Genomic DNA, 17926 nt, shown 5'->3' with positions numbered 1-17926 from the left:
CCCCTCCGAACTGCGGGAGGTAAGTAGGAAGGATCAGAATGCAGCCTGAGAGCAAACAGAAATATTCTACAGAATGAGGAATTCAGCAGACTAGAAACATTTTCCCAGACTGTACCTTTTTAAAGCATCCTATGAGCAAGTTGTGCTATTCTCTTCTCCTCTGCAATGTGCTCAGGCCTGAAGAGATTTTCATAGTAGCTGTATGTGCATTGTGTAGCTTGATTTGTTTTCTGATATAATCACACAGTACTTAATAAGTTCAGCTCATCAGTTCCTTAGTGAGCACTGGCTGAACAACAAGAAAAACAACCTGATATTTCCAGTATTCTGCATACTGTGTTGATTTTTTAATTTGCATCCTTGTCTCCTTTTGTTTAGACTGCTGGCATCAGCCGTCCCTTCTCCGCCATGATTCTGTAGATTCTGGTGTTTCTAAAGGAGCTCATGTTGGGCTTTCTGGCAGTCAGCCTGGCTGGCATGGTCCCTCACGGGGCCATGATGGTGTGAACCAGCGTGGAGGAGGAGGAACTGGAGTTCATCGCCACTGGAATGGCAACTTCCATTCTCGGAAAAGTTCCGCCTTTCAAGAAAAGCTGCCTGTTGAATCCAGGGAAGAGAAGAAGGAAGATAAAGAGCATTTGCAGTTCGAGGAGGAAGACTTTGTAAGTGTGTAGCTTCTCACTAGAAGTGGAAGGTGTGAAAATGGCTTTTCAGATCTCGTTTGCATTAGCATTGATACTTGGTGAGGATCTAGAATTACATTCCATTCCATGTTTGAGACACAACAAATTTAACAAAATTATTCCGGCGCTGATAGGATACTGATTGGTACCCAGAGCCCTCAGGACTTGAAGACCTGTTGGATTATGGAGTTTGGCTCATATGTTTTGCCAAATGGTTATTGTGAACTGAAGGCATTGTAACATTCAAACCAGGTCCTCAGTGAAACCCATAAGGTGACAGAGAAAGAGTAGTTGTATTGACTTTGTGGCTTTGCTTACAAAGCCTTTTTTTTGCTCCTAGAAATACATCTGTTCAGTTTATCTTTAGTCTGCCTGCTTCAGTCTTCCTGTCTCCGTCACTCTGATATGTGTTGGTGTTTGTGATAACCTTCCCAAGCTTGTTCATGACATGCTCAGACTTTAGCCACCATCTGCCTTGAATCTTCTGGAACAGTATTATCAGAGATGTTTTCCTCTCTCTCTGTTAATCTGTGGATCAGGGTTTCTTGAGCCTGAGTTGGTCATCTCCAAATATCTTCAGTTTTTCAAACTTTATCAAACAGTTCTTGAATTACAGCTTTCATCCTTACCATGTGCCTTTGTCAATGTTAATGCTTTGAGAGATGTGCACCTTTTCTGCTTTCTCTTTTCAATTTAATTCTATTTCTCCTGACCCCTGAAGAGTGTTATATCATCAGACCATGTGTTTTTCTTTCTGCATCTATTTCTTGCTGTCTCTAGGCTCTTCTTGACCAGTGTAATGAGAATATCCTCTGTAAGGTTCTGGTAGCTCTGTCCCTTCCCCTAATGCAGTTCCTCTGTCTTCATCTTCAGTGCTAAAGCCTTTGCTGCCTCCTGTCATGAGAGGTTCTGGTGATACTGTGCACACTTGTGTGTATCATCATGATGAGGTTTTTGCTGTGTTATTCAGCATTTGTCTCTGGAAGGCTGTTCACAGCTAAAATTGTTGTGGCAGTTTGATGGCTTCTGCTCAGGAATTTACGAGTCAGAGTGAAATACTTGAATACCCACAGCTGCTTCAGGCCAAAATCCAGAGCCTACACTTAAATTGCCACAGGAGGTAGTTTGATTTAAGCTGCTGGGTTTTTTTTCAGTGAAGGGCCTGGGAAGTGATTGCATGCTCTGGTTCAGCTGCTGCTGCTTGGAGCAAGAGCCTACATCACAGAGTGGTTAGCAGCTGGAGAGTGGGAATAAAGCTTGTGTGTGGATTTCTACTAGCTGATTTCTCAAGAATATTGTAATTCAGGCTTTCTATAAGCCTGGTTTTTTTGACTGTCAGAAGTCTGTTGAAATCTAGAAATATTGCAATGATTGCAACTGTGCAATCTCTTGTTGTCTATCTTGGTCTAAATCTTTCTTCCACTTACTTCATTCTCCTCTTCAGTGCCTTGATGAGTGCCTTCCCCAGCTACATGGCTCTTTCTTCTCTAATTACTTCCCTCATTTTTATGATAATACCACACTCTGGCTAGTAGCAAGCTTTGTTTAGTAACTCCTGTACTGTCTCTGCCATAGGGTGAAACTGATGTATGCTGTGGTTAAGTGTGTAGCTGTTGGGCCTGCATGGCTGACAACACTTTTCCTGAGAGGTCTGCAAAGCAGGCTCTTTGTCCAAGTGTGAGCACCCCTGCTATAGAACTGACCTGTAGCTAAAAATTGAAACACTTAAACAGAGGAGTTTCTGGAGACTGAGGAATTTATGCTATGGTGTGACATTTTTTCCTTACTCTTATAGAACAGAAATACCTACTATTTCAGATACTCACTATTACAGAGTTGTGCTGTCACCATAGTAACTGACATGTGAGGAATTCATTAAAAAGAGGAAAAAGATGGCTGTATTTTGAACTGAGGTTATTTGGGACAGGGGAAGAGGAATAGCTAATCAAGAACACTTGTCATTGAGTGCTTAGATTTTCTTCACTCTGCTTTGAGCTTGGACATGTCTATAAGTTGTTCCACCAAGTTGAATTCTGAAACTGAATCTCATGTAAGTGTGCAGAGACCACTGAGTCTGCATGCACTCTTGTCCTAAAAAGTGAATTCTGAGGTTTGATACAAATTTAAATGTACCTCCTTTTTTTTTGTTAGTAAATATATTCCTTTACATTATAAATCTAGTACTGCTTTGGGGTTTTTTTAATTGGCTCATGCATAATTGTATTAAAATACTTATGAAAGAAGGATAGATTCATTTACTAATGATGTGGATTCTATTTTCTTTTTTGAGCTGCTGATCTAATTTTTTTATGCATGTACTGGTTGATAGAATCTACTTAATTGTAGTGGAAGACTAGAGGAGTTATCCTGAACCCTCTGGTAGTTCCATTGGAAATACAGCAGAAAGCAAGGAGAAGGCAAACTTGATTTTCTGATGACTTGTGGCAAAGCACTCTCTTCCACTTCAGCTGCTGTTCAGAGGAATCTACCCATCCTCTGGGTTCCTGGAAGCAAAATGTTAATACTGATTTTTTTTTTTTTTTGGTTATATGTGATATAACAATATATTCATTTACATTGTCTTTTTACAGCCATCTTTGAATCCAGAAGCTGGAAGACAGAACAACCAGAACAAACCTTTAGGGACACCTTCTGGAGTATGGGGTAGGTAAAGGTCACTGTACACAATGCTGATGATGGAGCAGAAAGTTGTAACCAGTGTTTAAATGCTGAGTTTTTCACTCAAAAATATTCTAAAGATTTGAGTGAAGCAGACAGTTTGCTGCTTTCCGTCCTTCGCTGTTTTCCTCCCACAATATTCCCTAATCTCTTGACCTTTTTGTCTATTTGAAACTGTGCTTGTCTTGTCATAAAAAAACAGCCAGTGGCAGTAATGTCACTGTTCTGTGTTTGCTTCCTGTCGTGCTGCAGTTACCGTTTCACACAGACATCACTTGAAGGGCAGAGCAGATTGGAGTGAACTAGACATTAGTTCCTGACTTGGGATCTTCATAGTGGAAATACAGCAAAGCTGTCATAGTTCTGTGCTTTGAGTTTAGTTGATTTTTTTAAACTCAGAACAGCCTTGCTTTTGATCCTGATGTACTCTGTGAATCTATGCCTTTAAAAAAAACTGAAACAAGGTACCAGTTCTAGCAGTTAAACACAGATTTGTTAATAACTGGTTGGGTCAGATACTGTAAATAGTACAAATGCAAAACAAACTCAAAAACACTTCTTGCAATACTGTTGGGTTGTATTCTTTTTGCATGTTTGTCAGGTAGCTGTTGTTCTGCTCGAAACTTAATGACAGCATTTATAGGGCTTTTATCTGTTTATACTATTAGTATTTTTTAATTGTTGTGCTCCTGGAAATGTGTTTATTTGGCCTAAGAAGCATTAAAAGTGCTTGTTTGTAAAAGCAGTGTGTCTTTTGAGGTATAGGTTATGTAAATATTTTTGCTGTGTTAGTGAATTAATAAAGCTGATCCATGGTTGCTCAAAAAAATGCTCATACCTGTTCTGATTTCTGTAGAATGGTGCAAGGCTGTTAACTGATGTCGCTGAAGGTTTTTCCTTTCAGCATCAAGGGACCTGTTGTGTTTAAATTAGAAAAAATTGTGTTTAAATACCACATCCAGTATCTTCTTTCAGAGCTGAAAGGAAAGAGCAGCTGATGGTCTCAGAATCAGATGTGCAGTGTCTATGATGGGAGGAAGGAACTGGACCAGTGTACTGAAGCTGTTCTGAAACTGGATATTTGTATTTCAGAATCTCTTGTTCTCTTTTTACAGAAAACCCCCCTAGTGCCAAGCAACCTACCAAGATGCTGGTCATCAAAAAGGTTTCAAAAGAGGATCCTTCCGCCGCCTTCTCAGCTGCATTTACATCACCAGTTTCTCACCTGGCAAATGGCAACAAAGCCACCACCATTGTCCCAAGTGTCTACAAAAATCTGGTTCCTAAACCTGCAGCTCCTCCTTCCAAGGTACAGGGAGTTCCAACCAAATTAGTGAACTGCAGATCAAAGGAATGAACCCCCCCAACAAGTAGCAGGAGTTGGAATCCAGTAGTTTCTGGGCAATGGCTTTTACAGTAGAGACCTATTTGCTACTCAAGTTGTTCTCTGTTAAAATGCCTTTTGGGTTTGTCCACAGGGAGAGCTAACCTCTGACTGCACTGCTGTCTGTTTGAATGGGTGTGTCCTCATGCATGAGACAAATCCTTATCTTAATAAGACAAAATGAGCACTGCTGGAGAGGTGGAATGTGTGCTGCTATGTGCTTGAACTGTTCACATGACTACCTTGAAAAATCTTCATTGGGTTACAATACTTTGATGTGTCCAGAACAATAGAGGCTAAGGTCAGATTAGATTGTAACATCCTGCAATTCAGGTGTAATTTAGTTGAGCCTTGAAAACAATCTGGAAAAGCCATGGAGTTTGTGCTATAGTTCTTCTGCTGAAGGAAATACAGTTGTGCTAAAAAAAAAACAAGTAATTTTTTTTCTTAGTTCTGGGCTTAGTCTTGCCCATTTTTCCGGAGAAACAACATGTATAGATGCGTTAGAAAATTTGAAGAATTAATAGTGAAAGTATTTTAAAAGCTAAAAAAAATGTTATCTGGGTTATTCTTTAAAGAGATGTCCAAATACTTTGAGTTCTAGAATGTATTAATTACTAATGCTGGCTGCGACATTCTAGCAAAATCTTCCCTATGATTACAGTAGAAAATTCTTGACACACTGGAAAGATAAAAGCAAAATAAGAGGCTCACAGCTTCTTTTTGTAAGAAAGCAAGTTTAGAGCTTCTTTCCCTTTTGTAAATTTTTGGTAATTCAGGTTAAATTCTGCCAGCTACAGAAAAAATTGTAGTGGTTAAAATTATTATCAAATAATCTTGTCTAAACATTTAATTTCACAGCTGATCTACTTCATGGTGAGATGGGTAAATTGACCCATTAGAAAGGGTTTTTATAAGGAGTTTTTCATTCCACAAAGTTTTCAGTCCATGTATGTTGTTGTTTAGAATAGGTAAACAAAATGCAGCTTCTAATGAGTAGGGATCCTCCTGTGGCTTTTATTTTTGCTTTTACAGCTTGATTGATACATGTGTAGATACAGCCTGACCTGAGTTTAGTCTAGATGTTTTGTGTGTTCTTTGAAACAAAAGGCCAGAGATACAGTTTCTGACCAGACTTGTTAGATTGTCTCTGGCTTCAAAGTAAACAGAATTGTAGTGAACCACAGTGCATACAGCTTGTCTGTGTTACTGGCTGTCGTATGCAAAGATAATTTCTGAGGTCAGAAAGTTAATGTTGTACCAATGTAGAGATTGAGAAATGAAAATACACTTCTGAAAGTTATGGGAATGTGTGCTGTTACTGCTGGTCATGCTATACCCATTGCATTACAATGTAGAATTTGGGCATAAAAATCTGCTCAGCTAATGTAGCAGCTTTAGGAGAAGCTGCAACAAGTGCAACAGTAATTGCACAGCAAGTTGCTCCTTGCAGCTTGCTGTGCAATTACTGTTGCATTCTGAAGCCCATGGACAGAGGTTTTTCATTAATTCAGTCAAGGAGAGCTGCTCTCCAAGCTTTTGCTAACCATGTTCTGAAATTAGACTATGTAGGTTTTGATTCTTCAGATAAAAAGAATACATTATTCAGTGCACACAGTTGGAATAAAACTGACTGTGATCTGAAGGTTCAGCATCCATCAAAATATAGTGCTAGGGCTTTTTTTTTTAGCTTGCTTTACATGTGACATAGTTCATTTGCATTCCAGATTGTTTATCTGTATTTAAATCAGAGATTATGGCAATATGTAGTGGTACCTGCCTAAGTTCCTTTTAGTTAAGTTTTTACTTCACTGAATCTGGTAGGCCTGAATTACACCTGGATTTATACGTGAAATATTGCAGTATTGATAAAAAAAGGAAATGTTCTTTGGCTAGTGGAAAAAGTATTCATTTTTTAGATCAGTCACATTAAGCAGGCTGTAAATATATATTTAGTGATTTAGCTGCTAATTTCTAAGTGTTTACACACTGATGTGGTGCAGTGATTACTGGGGCAGTGTGATATTCCTCGGTGGTGGGGATTGCAGTGGGAAGAATTATCTGATGTCATCACAGTGCTTTTGTTAATGAATGGTGACCATTAGCAAAACACAGAGGTGGGGTATCAGCATATCACTAGCCAGAAAAGCTGTGTGCATTGATGCCTTTTTAAAATCACAGCCTTAAAGCAGCTGTGGTAGGACGCATTAGCCTGAAGACTTCTAGAAAGTTATCCAGGAACTGCTGTGCAGAAAGTAGTAGAGGAGTCAAAACATAGCTTTCCATAAAGTCAGCAGTATTGGAAAGCTGTCACAGGAAAACTGAATGAAAAATGATTTTGTTAAGTTGTACCAAGTAGTTCAGAAAGGAAGAGAACTGATGGTCGTGAAACAAGTGTCTTCTTTCTGGCTAATCGAGATGGCCAATAGCTCACAGTCAGGCAATCCATGAAGGTCACACTCAGCCATGCAGGGAAAACAAGAGGGGTCTGTCTTTGGATCTGTCTGAGCTGTGAGCTGCCCCTTTGTGGAAGCCTGGAGAACAGCACTGGGCAGCTGAGAGTGGGAATGGAAAAGTGCAGCCCTGGAGCTGTGGAGAGAAACTTCTTGTCGGAGTCATACTGAGCCCTAATTTTAGTACAGGCAATAAATATTGTGCAGATCAGGATATTTCTGAGGTTTGAAGGGGATGTTTTTAATGTGTGCTGTGAGTGCCATAGAATCTATTTGATAGTGTGGGATGCTCATTTTTAAGTTAGAGTGAAGGAGTAAAGCTGATGGCCTCCCCATGCAATGTATTCTTTTTAAAAATTCATAGAACGCAGTAGACAGTGGCAACATACTGAAATAGTGCCTCTGCTCTCATTGCTGGCAGATTGCAAGATCTGTTGCATCTCAGATTTAGCTGAATCCCATTTGTGCATGAATTATTTTATGAGTGACTTGAAGCTGGCTTCAGAAGTCCAGTGGGTCAAAGGAACCTGTATGCTGTAGTGTTCTGACAGTCTTGCCAGTGCCACTTGGTACCAGTTTCTTCTTAGGATTGTTTTTGTAGAGACTCTCACTTCACAGTGTTTGTCCCTGACTGATAAGAGAGCTTCAAGAACAACATTCCAAGTAACAAAAACTTATCTTGAAGTCTTTGCTCTTCAGCCAAATGACCAGTATATTCAAAGGGATACTGCAGAGAGTGTCCAGGGCAAAACAGCAAGTGATCCTGCACTGTAATAAATTGGCTGCTTTTGCTTCTTTTTCTTGTTGTTGTTGCTAAATTGGTGCAATGATGGACACTTTCAGGGCCCTAGGAAATAAATAATTTTCATTCTCACTCTAAACAAAACTATTGCATGATTATCTTCTCTTTCACACAGGGAAACTTCCTATCAAGTGATTGAAAGCTTTTCTTTGTGGTGTGCAGTGTTCCCCTAAGAAATGTCATTTTAATTGGGATTTTTTTGTATTTCCCATCTGTGAGTAGCTGTAAGGTGAATTGCATTACACAGTGGTGATTCCAATTAATGAAGGACAATGCAGGATTTTCTCTGTGAGCTCTTAATGGTGTTTTACTGAAGGGTGGTGCCCATGAACCAGAATTGTGTGTGATTTGGGGAAAACAGAAGATGCCAGGGGAGAAACAACGGGTGTTGAAATAAACCTGTTGAGATTGTTGTTGAAGAGGGAGGAAGAAAAGGAAATCCGTACAACAGCCACCACAATGTTGCTTATTTATTTCAATACTTGCAAGCAGCCCCTTCTCATGCCTTACCATTTACTGCCCTATGTTTTGTGTTCTCTTCAATACAGCCAAGCCCATGGAAAGCCAACAGAAGTGAACATAAACCAGGCTCGCTGTCCTCCACCCGTGACTCTGCCTTTACCAGTCCAGTGTCTGTAACCAAACCAGCGGTACTGGCAAGCGGCTCAGTCCTCACCTCTCCCAAAGAGGTAAGGGTTGGGTTTGGGGATAGGCTGGGAGCTTTTGTACCTATCACCTACTAGAGCATAAACTCTAGTTTGTGATAAAGCCCTCTCTGCATGTGGTACGTACCTTTGCACCCTTGAGGGATGACTCACTTGTACATTCTTAGCACATTCTGCCACATCAGTGATACACTAAAAGAAATAAAAATAGGGTTTATCTGTCTGTAAAGCCATTGATGTTTGTTCAACTGTATTAGAATTTCCTTCCAGTAAAAAAAAATGTACTAATGCTTTAAGTGGTGTTATGTAACAAGACGTGTCAGCTTGGTGTTATGGGAGTGCAGATACCAAGCACTGATGTGAATAGGTAGGCAAATTGATTCCCATGATGTTTTTCAGTATAGGAAAGGAAGGGGAAGGAAGGTGATCTGCCTAATTTCCTTTCTCTGGAACAACAGCCCAAGCACTCAGATCTGAGGGGGCTGAAGGAGTTTAACATGTGTACATATGACTTTTCATCTACAGTATCTCTTTTTGGTTTTGACATTGGAAGGAGGTAATCTGCTGAGATGGAAACTGACTTGCTCCTAGTTTTGGTCTGAAGTATAGAGAGAATCTTGAAATACAAATCTCTTAATATTTCAGCAAGAACTGTGACAGAGCGCAAGAAAAAAAAGAATGAAAATAGACTGTGATAAATTCCTGGCCAATGCAGCTGCTCTTTACAGGTTTTACTTGATGATCTTGGAAGTCTTTTCCAACCTTAATGATTTTGTGATTCTGTAAATGATGATTCACAACATCTGAAATTAGCTTGTTTTAACTGTAGAATTGGGGGATTTTTCTACTTGTGCTGTTCTGTTATAGGCATTACTTCTAAAATAAGGCCTTGTCATCTTTATGATTATCTACTTTGCAGACTTTACTTTGCAGCAACCTGCACTTTTCAGCCTTAGCCAGAGCTGAGTGGAGAAGCAGTCATTAAAGGCAACAGTTAATGCACAGGCACCTGTCACTTTGACAGATAGATCTTACACTCTGTTTCTTTCCCTTACTTTGCTTTTCTCTCTCTTTAGACCAAGTTCTTTGTGCTGCCAACAGCTTACCTTTTGTGTAATGCACAGCACAGTATGGACAGTGTAAATATGTAAACTTCAACAGGCTTTCACCTCAGCAGACAGGAGAGAAGCGTTCACTTTGTATCATACAGGAGTAATGCAAGTGTTTCCTTCACCTGCCCCCAAGAGGGTCTTCTGTGAAACTCCACTCAGTGAAGATCTTGGGTACCAACCTGAGAGCTAAACATAAAGGGCTTAAAAATTACTTCCAACTGAGCTGGACACTTGTAATACATTTTTCTTTTAATCTGTTGGAGATTTAGACTATGAAAACACAGGTCTGTGGCCAGCAGATAGTACTGCAATCCTGGTTGTCCAGGACTACTACACACAGTCTCTGGCTTTTTGTTTCTGAAAGGGAGCTAATGCACCTCCTTCAGAGGTGGTAAAAATAGCACCTTTATTCATAAGAGACCACAGTGTGTTGAAAACTAAAAGGGTGCCAAGTAACACTGGCCCTGTCCCCACAAGCCAGTCTAAGACAGCCAAGCTTACAATACAGCCTGAGTTCTTAAAATGAATTCAGGATTACTTTTCTGGAAGAGTACCCATCTGTGTTACATAGACATCAGAACAAATCTGAGGTGATGGGTAGTGCTCTCCTTCATAAAAACCCAAACACCCAAAAAAAAAAGGCACCCCCAAAAGACTGAGATACCTTATGTTTCAGTCAAAGGGCTAAGCTTACTTTAGAAGAGATGCCAGTTTACTATTTTAGTGCTAAAGAACAATATTTTGTAAAACATAACTCTTCTACAGAAAGTTATGCATAAAACCAGAACTGAGGTGAAATTAATTCCCTTTCAGAAATCTGTTGTTTCTAAACTTAAGCTGTAACTGTCTTCCTCTGATGTGTAGAAATTAAGTTTTAGTACCTCAGTAGTTTATTAGAGATTAGAACAGCCACTAGCAAAGAGTTCAAGTTGAGTGTTTCAGATTACCAGAAGACATCTAATTTTAGTCTCCTTTGTTCATTGTTACCTTCTGTCACTGCAGTCAAACTAATAGTTACCTTGAGAGCTTAATTTCACTCTTGTGTTGGCTTTTTATCCTGATAGTTGCAGTCACTCATTAGGTCTGTTACAACTACTGATTTGTTTCTTACTGTGTTGAATTAGACAAAATCTGGAAGGTCTGCCTGAGAAATTACTTCCAGGCTGCACTTACTTCCTTGCAGGCATTATTTCACACCAGTGTTTCACATGCAACAGCCATTCGAAATATAAGCAGCAGTTGCTGCCTTGTTTTTGGTCTAGTTCCCTTGATCTTTGCTCAGAGCAGTGAGTGTGATAAAAATTTTTGGCAAAGGAGATTGATTTTGAAGAGCCTGAATTTGCAACCTTCCCCCGCAGCTTAAAAAAAGTGTATAGGGAGAAAAACACTACAAACTTCAGGAAATTTTACTGGTTTAACCTTGATTTTTTAAAAATGAAAGCATGTACATGAAGAAAAAGTAGTTTTGCGTGCAAGATTCCGGTGTCAGTTATCCATAATAATGATTAAATTCCTCATTGTTTTAGAGTAGCCAGGCATGAACTCCAGCAGGAGGTTAAGATACTGGGAACTTTCCCATAACACATTCTTAGATTCCTTTTGTGTACCCAGTCAAAACATGGAACAGATAAAATTGAAAGCTCACCTTGGTTAGCAGTGCTCCTATTGCAGGATCATGGCCAGATACTGCCAGTGGGCCTGGCTCACAGTCTCCAGATTATTAAGAAAGCTTAAACATTGTGGAAGAGCCCAGGAGGTTTCCTTGTGTTCCTGCACTGAGCTGAGCAGGTTTCCCACAGGCTCCAGGGCTGTCCATGTCTGGCTCCACACTGAACCATCTGGGCTGAGTGTACAGAGGCAGCAGCTGGCAGCATTCTCTCCAGGGGAGGATTCCAAGGCTGTGGCTGCCTGTTCTGCACCCGGTTGTGGTTAGTTAAGGATGTGACCACTCCCTGAAAGGAGATTACCTCCCCACAGCTTAATTTCAGGGTAGAGTCTGTCAGGATGACTTAAAACACAAATATGAACCGAGTCTGATCTGCTTCATTTGCTAATTTTTGTAGGGCGGGAATCCTGCATGAAGTTTTTTGCCCTAATAGTCTGTTGTAGGCACCAGCTTGCTCGAGACAGTTACATTACAAAGGAACAAAATAAACATATTCATGGCCATGTGATTTGAGTCCTAGAGGAAGAAAAGAAATTGAGTTGATAATAATAGATGGGAGAAGTGAATGTGCAACACCCATTAGTATTTTGATGGGAATTTGACATTAGGTTGGGGTTTTTTGAGGGGTTAAGAGCCACCCAAGGAACTGATGAGTGTTGGAAAGGTGTAAGCACAGCCACTGAAGAGGCCTCAGGTTTGCAGCAGTGCAGTTTGATGTCTGTGTTCTCCCTCCCTGTGCAGAGTCCTTCCAGCACCACCCCTCCCATCGAGATCTGCTCCTCACGCCTGACGAAGCTGATGCGCCGGACCACTGACAAAAAGAGCGAATTCCTGAAGGCACTGAAGGATGATAGAAATGGGGAGATAACAGAAAACAGGGAATGTGACAAGCTGGATGATGTAAGATCACTGTCCTTGCTGTGTATACAATCATTACTGTTGAAGGAGTTGGGGCTGAAAAAGCCCTGAGCAGTGTATGTAATTCAGGCTCTGGAAAAGGAAGGGAATGACTCCCACTGCTCTGGCACATGTGCCAGTGGAAATAGTGCACAGCAGTGATGGAGAGAGATGTGTAGCACAGTGAAATGCAAGTGGATAAGTAATAAATGAGGTGGAAGGGAAGGTCACAGACATTGAAGGTAATCTAGATTTTTTGCAAGGATTCTCTAAGGAGAAGAACAGTATCGTATTTTAACATCTCAAGTTGCTTTCCACATTCCCTGTCAAACTGCATTCAGAGAAAAGCAGAATTTTGTCTTGTGAAAGGTGCAGGAATGTGGCTCAAGTTTCAGAGGCTCAGACCAGACCCCCAAATGTATAAATCTGTGCCTTAATGTGTATGTAATGTGTGTCCTTAGGAGCATTTAATTCTCATTTTTATTGCTGTCACTCTGAGCTGCTGCTGATGGCTTTGCAATGCCAACACTCACTCCCTTGGCACAGCAGCACAGGCCACCAAATGTCCTTCGTCCTGTGTTGTCCTGTCACAGCCAGGTACATGTTGCTGCAGCTTCTGTGAAAAACATTGGCTCAAGGTGAAAGGCTTGGCTGGACTTTCAAAGGCAGAAGCTTAAACTTGGAACTGTGCATGGTCTGTGCAAGCACACTTTGATGGTTTTATTTTTCTTTAGATGGAGAGCAACAGCACACCAGAACCAAAGGAAAACTGGGAAGAGAACTGCCATCAGAATGGCCTTTCTCTCCCTTTGCCGGAGGAGGGGGAAAACCTCTCCCATTCATTGGAAGCAGAACACAGGTGAGTAAATGGCAGAATAAAGTGTCTGGAGTAAAGGAGGGTGAATCCTTGGGCTGTGTGGGGAGAAGGAAACAATTTTGAAGAAAACTCTATTTTTGGGATGCAGCAGTAGCTGTGTTTCTATGGGGAAGGAAGTGTGTGGGCTTTGTGACTAGTACTGGACTGGGTGGGGTCTTATTGAAAGTAAAACAAGACACCAATGACAGATGAGCCAAGGCTTTACCAAGGTCTGTAATTAAATTCCAGTGCTTCTTTAATGCCACATCCCCATATGTTAATGCTGCCTAGAGATATGTATCTGCCCACAGTGGGAGTCAGCATGAACCAAGGGTGGTTCTGGTTAATGTGCAAGCAGGTGTCCTAAATGTAATGATTTGAAGACACACACCACATTTTGTTTGCACTTAGAATACTCCTGTGCTCCTTTACATGCTGTAAAAGTGGAGAAGAGTTAGGAAAATATTTACCTGGTATCTCAGGCTGTATCTCACGTCAGCGAGTAAGCAGTGTGAGCATCTGGTGCAAACAGATAGTAAGGTTCAGGAGATTCTGAGCTGTGATACTGGCTTGGTTGCCTCATGTCCTTCTCCAGTGTCCTTGAGTTAGAATTTCAAATCCCTGTCTTCCACCAGGCTGGTTATGTACCCATTGTACAAGGGCTGCTGATGGTTAAATATTTGTAAAAGACATTGAAAAATGGTGGGTAAACACGAAGGATTGTTGAAGTGGTCTGTGATAGAGAAGATTCCCTGGTGAATTTGGAGTTATTTACTACGAAACCTTGCTTTTCGTGGACAAAGTGTTCCTTCCTTTGCCATTGTTCCCTTGCTTTAGTTCCCATGCCCCTTTTATTTTCTCCACAATCAGGTTATTGAAAGAAATGGGATGGCAGGAATATCCTGAAAATGATGAAAACTACCTTCCCCTCACGGAGGATGAGCTCAAAGAGTTCCAGATTAAATCAGAGCAGGTATGTTTACAGCTCTTGCTACTTGTGACTGATCTTCTTCCTCTCCTTTCTCAAGGGCTTGTTCTTATGTTCAGAAGGACCAAGCATTTAAGGGAGAATGTAGTAGAATGGATGATTCTGCATTATCCATGTGTGCATACACAATTAAATGTGGCATTCATGTCCACCACTGAGGGTTGGTGACAGTTACTCTCCACACTTCTGCTCATTTTAAAACTTACTTTCATTCCTACAGCGAAGAAGAAACGGATTTGGGAAGAATGGATTTCTTCAGGGCCGCGGCTCCAGCCTGTTGTTCCACTGGGGAAGCACTTTTAAGACAAAGATTGAGGACTCAGACACAGAAACAAGTAGCAGTGAAACATCAGATGACGATGCCTGAAACTGGGCACAATAAAATTAAAATAAATAAAACCAACCCAATAAACTCAGTTCATAGTTCAACACGTGTTTGGGGTTGTATAAACTAAACAGAGTTTATTCTGTCTCCAGTCTGTTCAGTTTTTTCTTTTGTTGTTGATACTTCATGCACAAGGGAAATAATTGTATCCCAAAGAAGAGAGAAATTGGCTTCTTTAGCTTTTTCTTTTGGTTTTGCCCTAATGCTTACTAGAAGTTTGTGCAGCTAGCAAATTTTGACAAAAATCCCTTGTGGGGCAGTGCACAAGTTCAGTCGTGTGAGCAGGACACAAGTGGCTGACTGATCCCTGCAACAACAAGCTTCTAACAGTGCCGCCGCATTGCCCAGCGCGCGGTAACGGTGTGCTAAAACAATCATTGTCGATGACAAAATGGCTTTTGAAGTTCTAATTATGTTAAATTAATGCTAATAACATGAATATTTTATTTTATTTTATTTTTTTTGGCGGCTCGGGGAGCTTCATCACTTAACCAGGCGTTTGTGGTTTTCTTTTTTTTTTTTTTTGGGTACAGCTGTAAAATATTTGGATATAGGAATTGTTTGTGTTCTTCTTCTTGCAGCCTTGATATTCAGGGTGGATTGTAAAATATAAATTTTTTGTGAGATTTCAAAGATTAAGATTATTTTGATAACATTATTTACAGATTTTAAAAAGTGACTATCACATTGAGTCTGTATGAGGGGGAAAAACTACTGCATCAAAAATAACTAACTTGGAATAAATATTTTGCATCAGTTTGCCAATTCTAATTGTCTTTCTTATGTAAGAGAAGCTTTCCTCTAAGGGACCTGCAACTTTGGGGGTTCAGTAGCACTGGGGATAAACAGTTTCTTCTCCCGCTCTATTTTTCCACTTGGCAAACATTGCTGTAGTGCTCAGACTGCAGGAGCTGAACTCTTCCTTTAAGAAGGGAGAGGGAGAACAATGCTGAGATGACAGTCCATGTTTGGGGATTTTTTTTAAAGAAAATAATTCAAAATTATCTTCTACTAAAGCAGTTTGCTTTTTTTTCCGCTTCATACAAAATGGTGAAGCTCGACCGGTCGGTGTCACTTGTTCCTAGTGCAATGCTGCTGTTTATGTTCACAACGTGGCAAGGGAATGTCTGAATCCAAAGCTGTTTTCATTGAAATCTTTTTTAAAAATTCATGAAAACATTTCTATTAGATTAAAAAGAATTTTACAAACAACTCAGTTGTGGCCTAAGCTATTTTAGTGTCTGGTGTAAGTTCAGCTTGTGCACAAATGTTTTGGATTGGAAAGTGCTCCGGGGTTGTTTGCAGGGGGGTTGGACAGAGTCACACAAAACCTGGTCTTGCTGGCCTGAGGAGGTTTGTCCCAAGGTTGTGCCTGTGTGTTCTTAATCCATTCCTGCCCAGGCAGAGAGGACAGAGGTGTAAGAAAATGATAATGTTTAGTCCTGAATCTTTGCATCTGGATTCAATGCACGCTCAGCATTATCGGGTGCTACCTGTGCTTCCAGCTCCTGCTGGCTCTGCAGTGAACTCCAGAGAGGGGCAGTGGGGCATTTCTTCATCCCTGTGCTCTGGAAACCAGGGTCCAGGGGCTGAGGCAGCCTGGGAGTATTTGGGAGGTGCTGGGGCTCCTGTACGACTTTGCACAAACCATCTTGTTCTTTCTGAATATTCAACCACTGCATTTGTCTGGAAGAGCCTATCCATTTTTTTAAAGTTTAACTTCCTATATCCATTTAAACCAAGTTATGCAGATCTGTGTGCACTGATCTCAAGAAATGGGGTAAATTTAAAAACCCCTTCACGTGAGATCCATGCTGACATCCGCTTGGACTGGGGGAATTTGATTGCTGAGCACTCTGGAGTGGAACCAGCCTGCCCTGTGTGTGCCAGGAGCTCCTTGTGCTTCATCCGACCCTCCTGTGAGCTGTGCTGGGTTTAAACATCGATGAAACGTTGGAAGTGGCTGTGTCAGGACAAGTCCCCATCCATCAAATGGCAGCTTTTTCCTGAGCAAATAATTAGTACTACTGGCAGTGAGGTGAGCAGAAAAGCTTGTAGGGACTTGCCAGGCAGAGCTGAGGTGGGTGCAAGGATGGAATGCAGGGGGCTTTTTTGGGAAAAAGAGCAGGGCCTGGACACCTGTGGCAAGAAAGGGCAGAAGGAGCTATTTCACCTCTGTGTGGAGGTTCCCCTTAGCTTAAAGTCTGCCAAATGGGAGCTGCTGCAAGGTGGCAAGGGGCACTCCTGAACAGCCCCAAGGTAAGCATGGCTGTCAGCGAGCGCTTTGTAACCTCAGAGGGACACGGGGCAGTGGGGCCTCCCTCATCCTGTTTTCTGTGGATTGCTCTGGTGGCTCAGCGACATTTTTCCAGTGCCCGTAGTAAACAGTGGGAATGTCCTGGGCTGGGGGCGGGGCCGTCCCTGCCCAGCCCAGCGTCCAGCATAGCAACAGTGGCTTCAAACACTGCTTCCACCGCCACCAGCAGGTCTGTGCACACTTCCAGCCTGCCCCGGGGTACCAGCCCCGCGGGGGACCACCTCTGCATGTCAGGGTGGCCCCCTCGAGTGACTCCACCCGCTCTACTTTCCAGGCTGTTGGACATGGGGACCTTCCTCTGCCCCCGCTGCCGCTTGGCGTTCAGATCCCGACCGCTGCTGCGGGTGCACATGGAGAAGCTGTGCCTCGGGCCCACTGCACCCAGCAGCTCCTGCCTCCATGGGGGGGATCCTCTGCCTGTGGAGGGAGCACAGGGCACGGCAAGGAAAACACAGGACATGTCGGTAGTGTAGAGCCGGATCTGGCATAGAATGGGGATGGGGACAGGTGCTGGGCTGGGAAACTGGGTTATCACACCCAGGATCCGGCTTGGTCTGAGCAGGGTAAGCCTCCATCTTCCCATGCCTGCACCACACAGGCAGCCCTTGGTGCTTATTTTGCTAAAACCAGAAAAGTATATTATTATGGGGGGATTGGGGGAGGGTGGGAGCGTCACCCTTTTCTTCCTTTTGTGTCTGCGAGGTCGGAGTATCCCAAAATACGGACAACGCTGAGCCATGCCCTCACTTTGTGCCTCGTGGGGTCCCACCAGCTGTGCTGGGACAGCAGGGACCAGGGCGGGCACGGGAAGCTCCCCTGGGGGATGTGCTGACCCCCCGTGAGAGGGCCCTGCTCCGCACGGCCAACCCCCCGTCTAGGAGGCTGCCAGTGGAGGTACGGTGAATCCCGAATGCCAGGGCGGGCATCAGCAGCCCCAGGGCTGGGGTCCAGCCCCTCCTTCCCGGTGAACGCCGTGTGCCGCAGGGAGAGCCCTCCCGGCAGCCGCTCCCACTGCAGGGGCAGCGGCAGGCCCCGCGCG

The 17926-nt window shown here is 42.4% G+C and overlaps 1 protein-coding gene across 1 annotated transcript in view; it reads left to right on the top strand.

Moving 5' to 3' along the window:
* Positions 1-15335, top strand: part of GPBP1L1 (GC-rich promoter binding protein 1 like 1) — a 17370-nt gene extending 2035 nt beyond the window's left edge. The window contains exons 3-11 of the mRNA XM_031058703.1: positions 1-19; positions 379-662; positions 3275-3347; positions 4478-4671; positions 8550-8690; positions 12186-12344; positions 13076-13200; positions 14068-14170; positions 14406-15335. The exon at positions 1-19 is cut by the window's left edge and continues 75 nt beyond it. Of these exons, the coding sequence (XP_030914563.1) occupies positions 1-19; positions 379-662; positions 3275-3347; positions 4478-4671; positions 8550-8690; positions 12186-12344; positions 13076-13200; positions 14068-14170; positions 14406-14552 (1245 nt within the window). The 3' untranslated portion in view covers positions 14553-15335. The remainder of the gene's footprint in view (positions 20-378; positions 663-3274; positions 3348-4477; positions 4672-8549; positions 8691-12185; positions 12345-13075; positions 13201-14067; positions 14171-14405) is intronic.
* Positions 15336-17926: the final 2591 nt, after the last annotated feature.

Source organism: Geospiza fortis, unplaced genomic scaffold, assembly GCF_000277835.1.
Source record: "Geospiza fortis unplaced genomic scaffold, GeoFor_1.0 scaffold333, whole genome shotgun sequence".
Classification (NCBI taxonomy): domain Eukaryota; kingdom Metazoa; phylum Chordata; class Aves; order Passeriformes; family Thraupidae; genus Geospiza; species Geospiza fortis.
The sequence above is the reverse complement of the archived record's forward strand: the minus strand, read 5'-3'. Positions and strand labels throughout refer to the sequence as shown.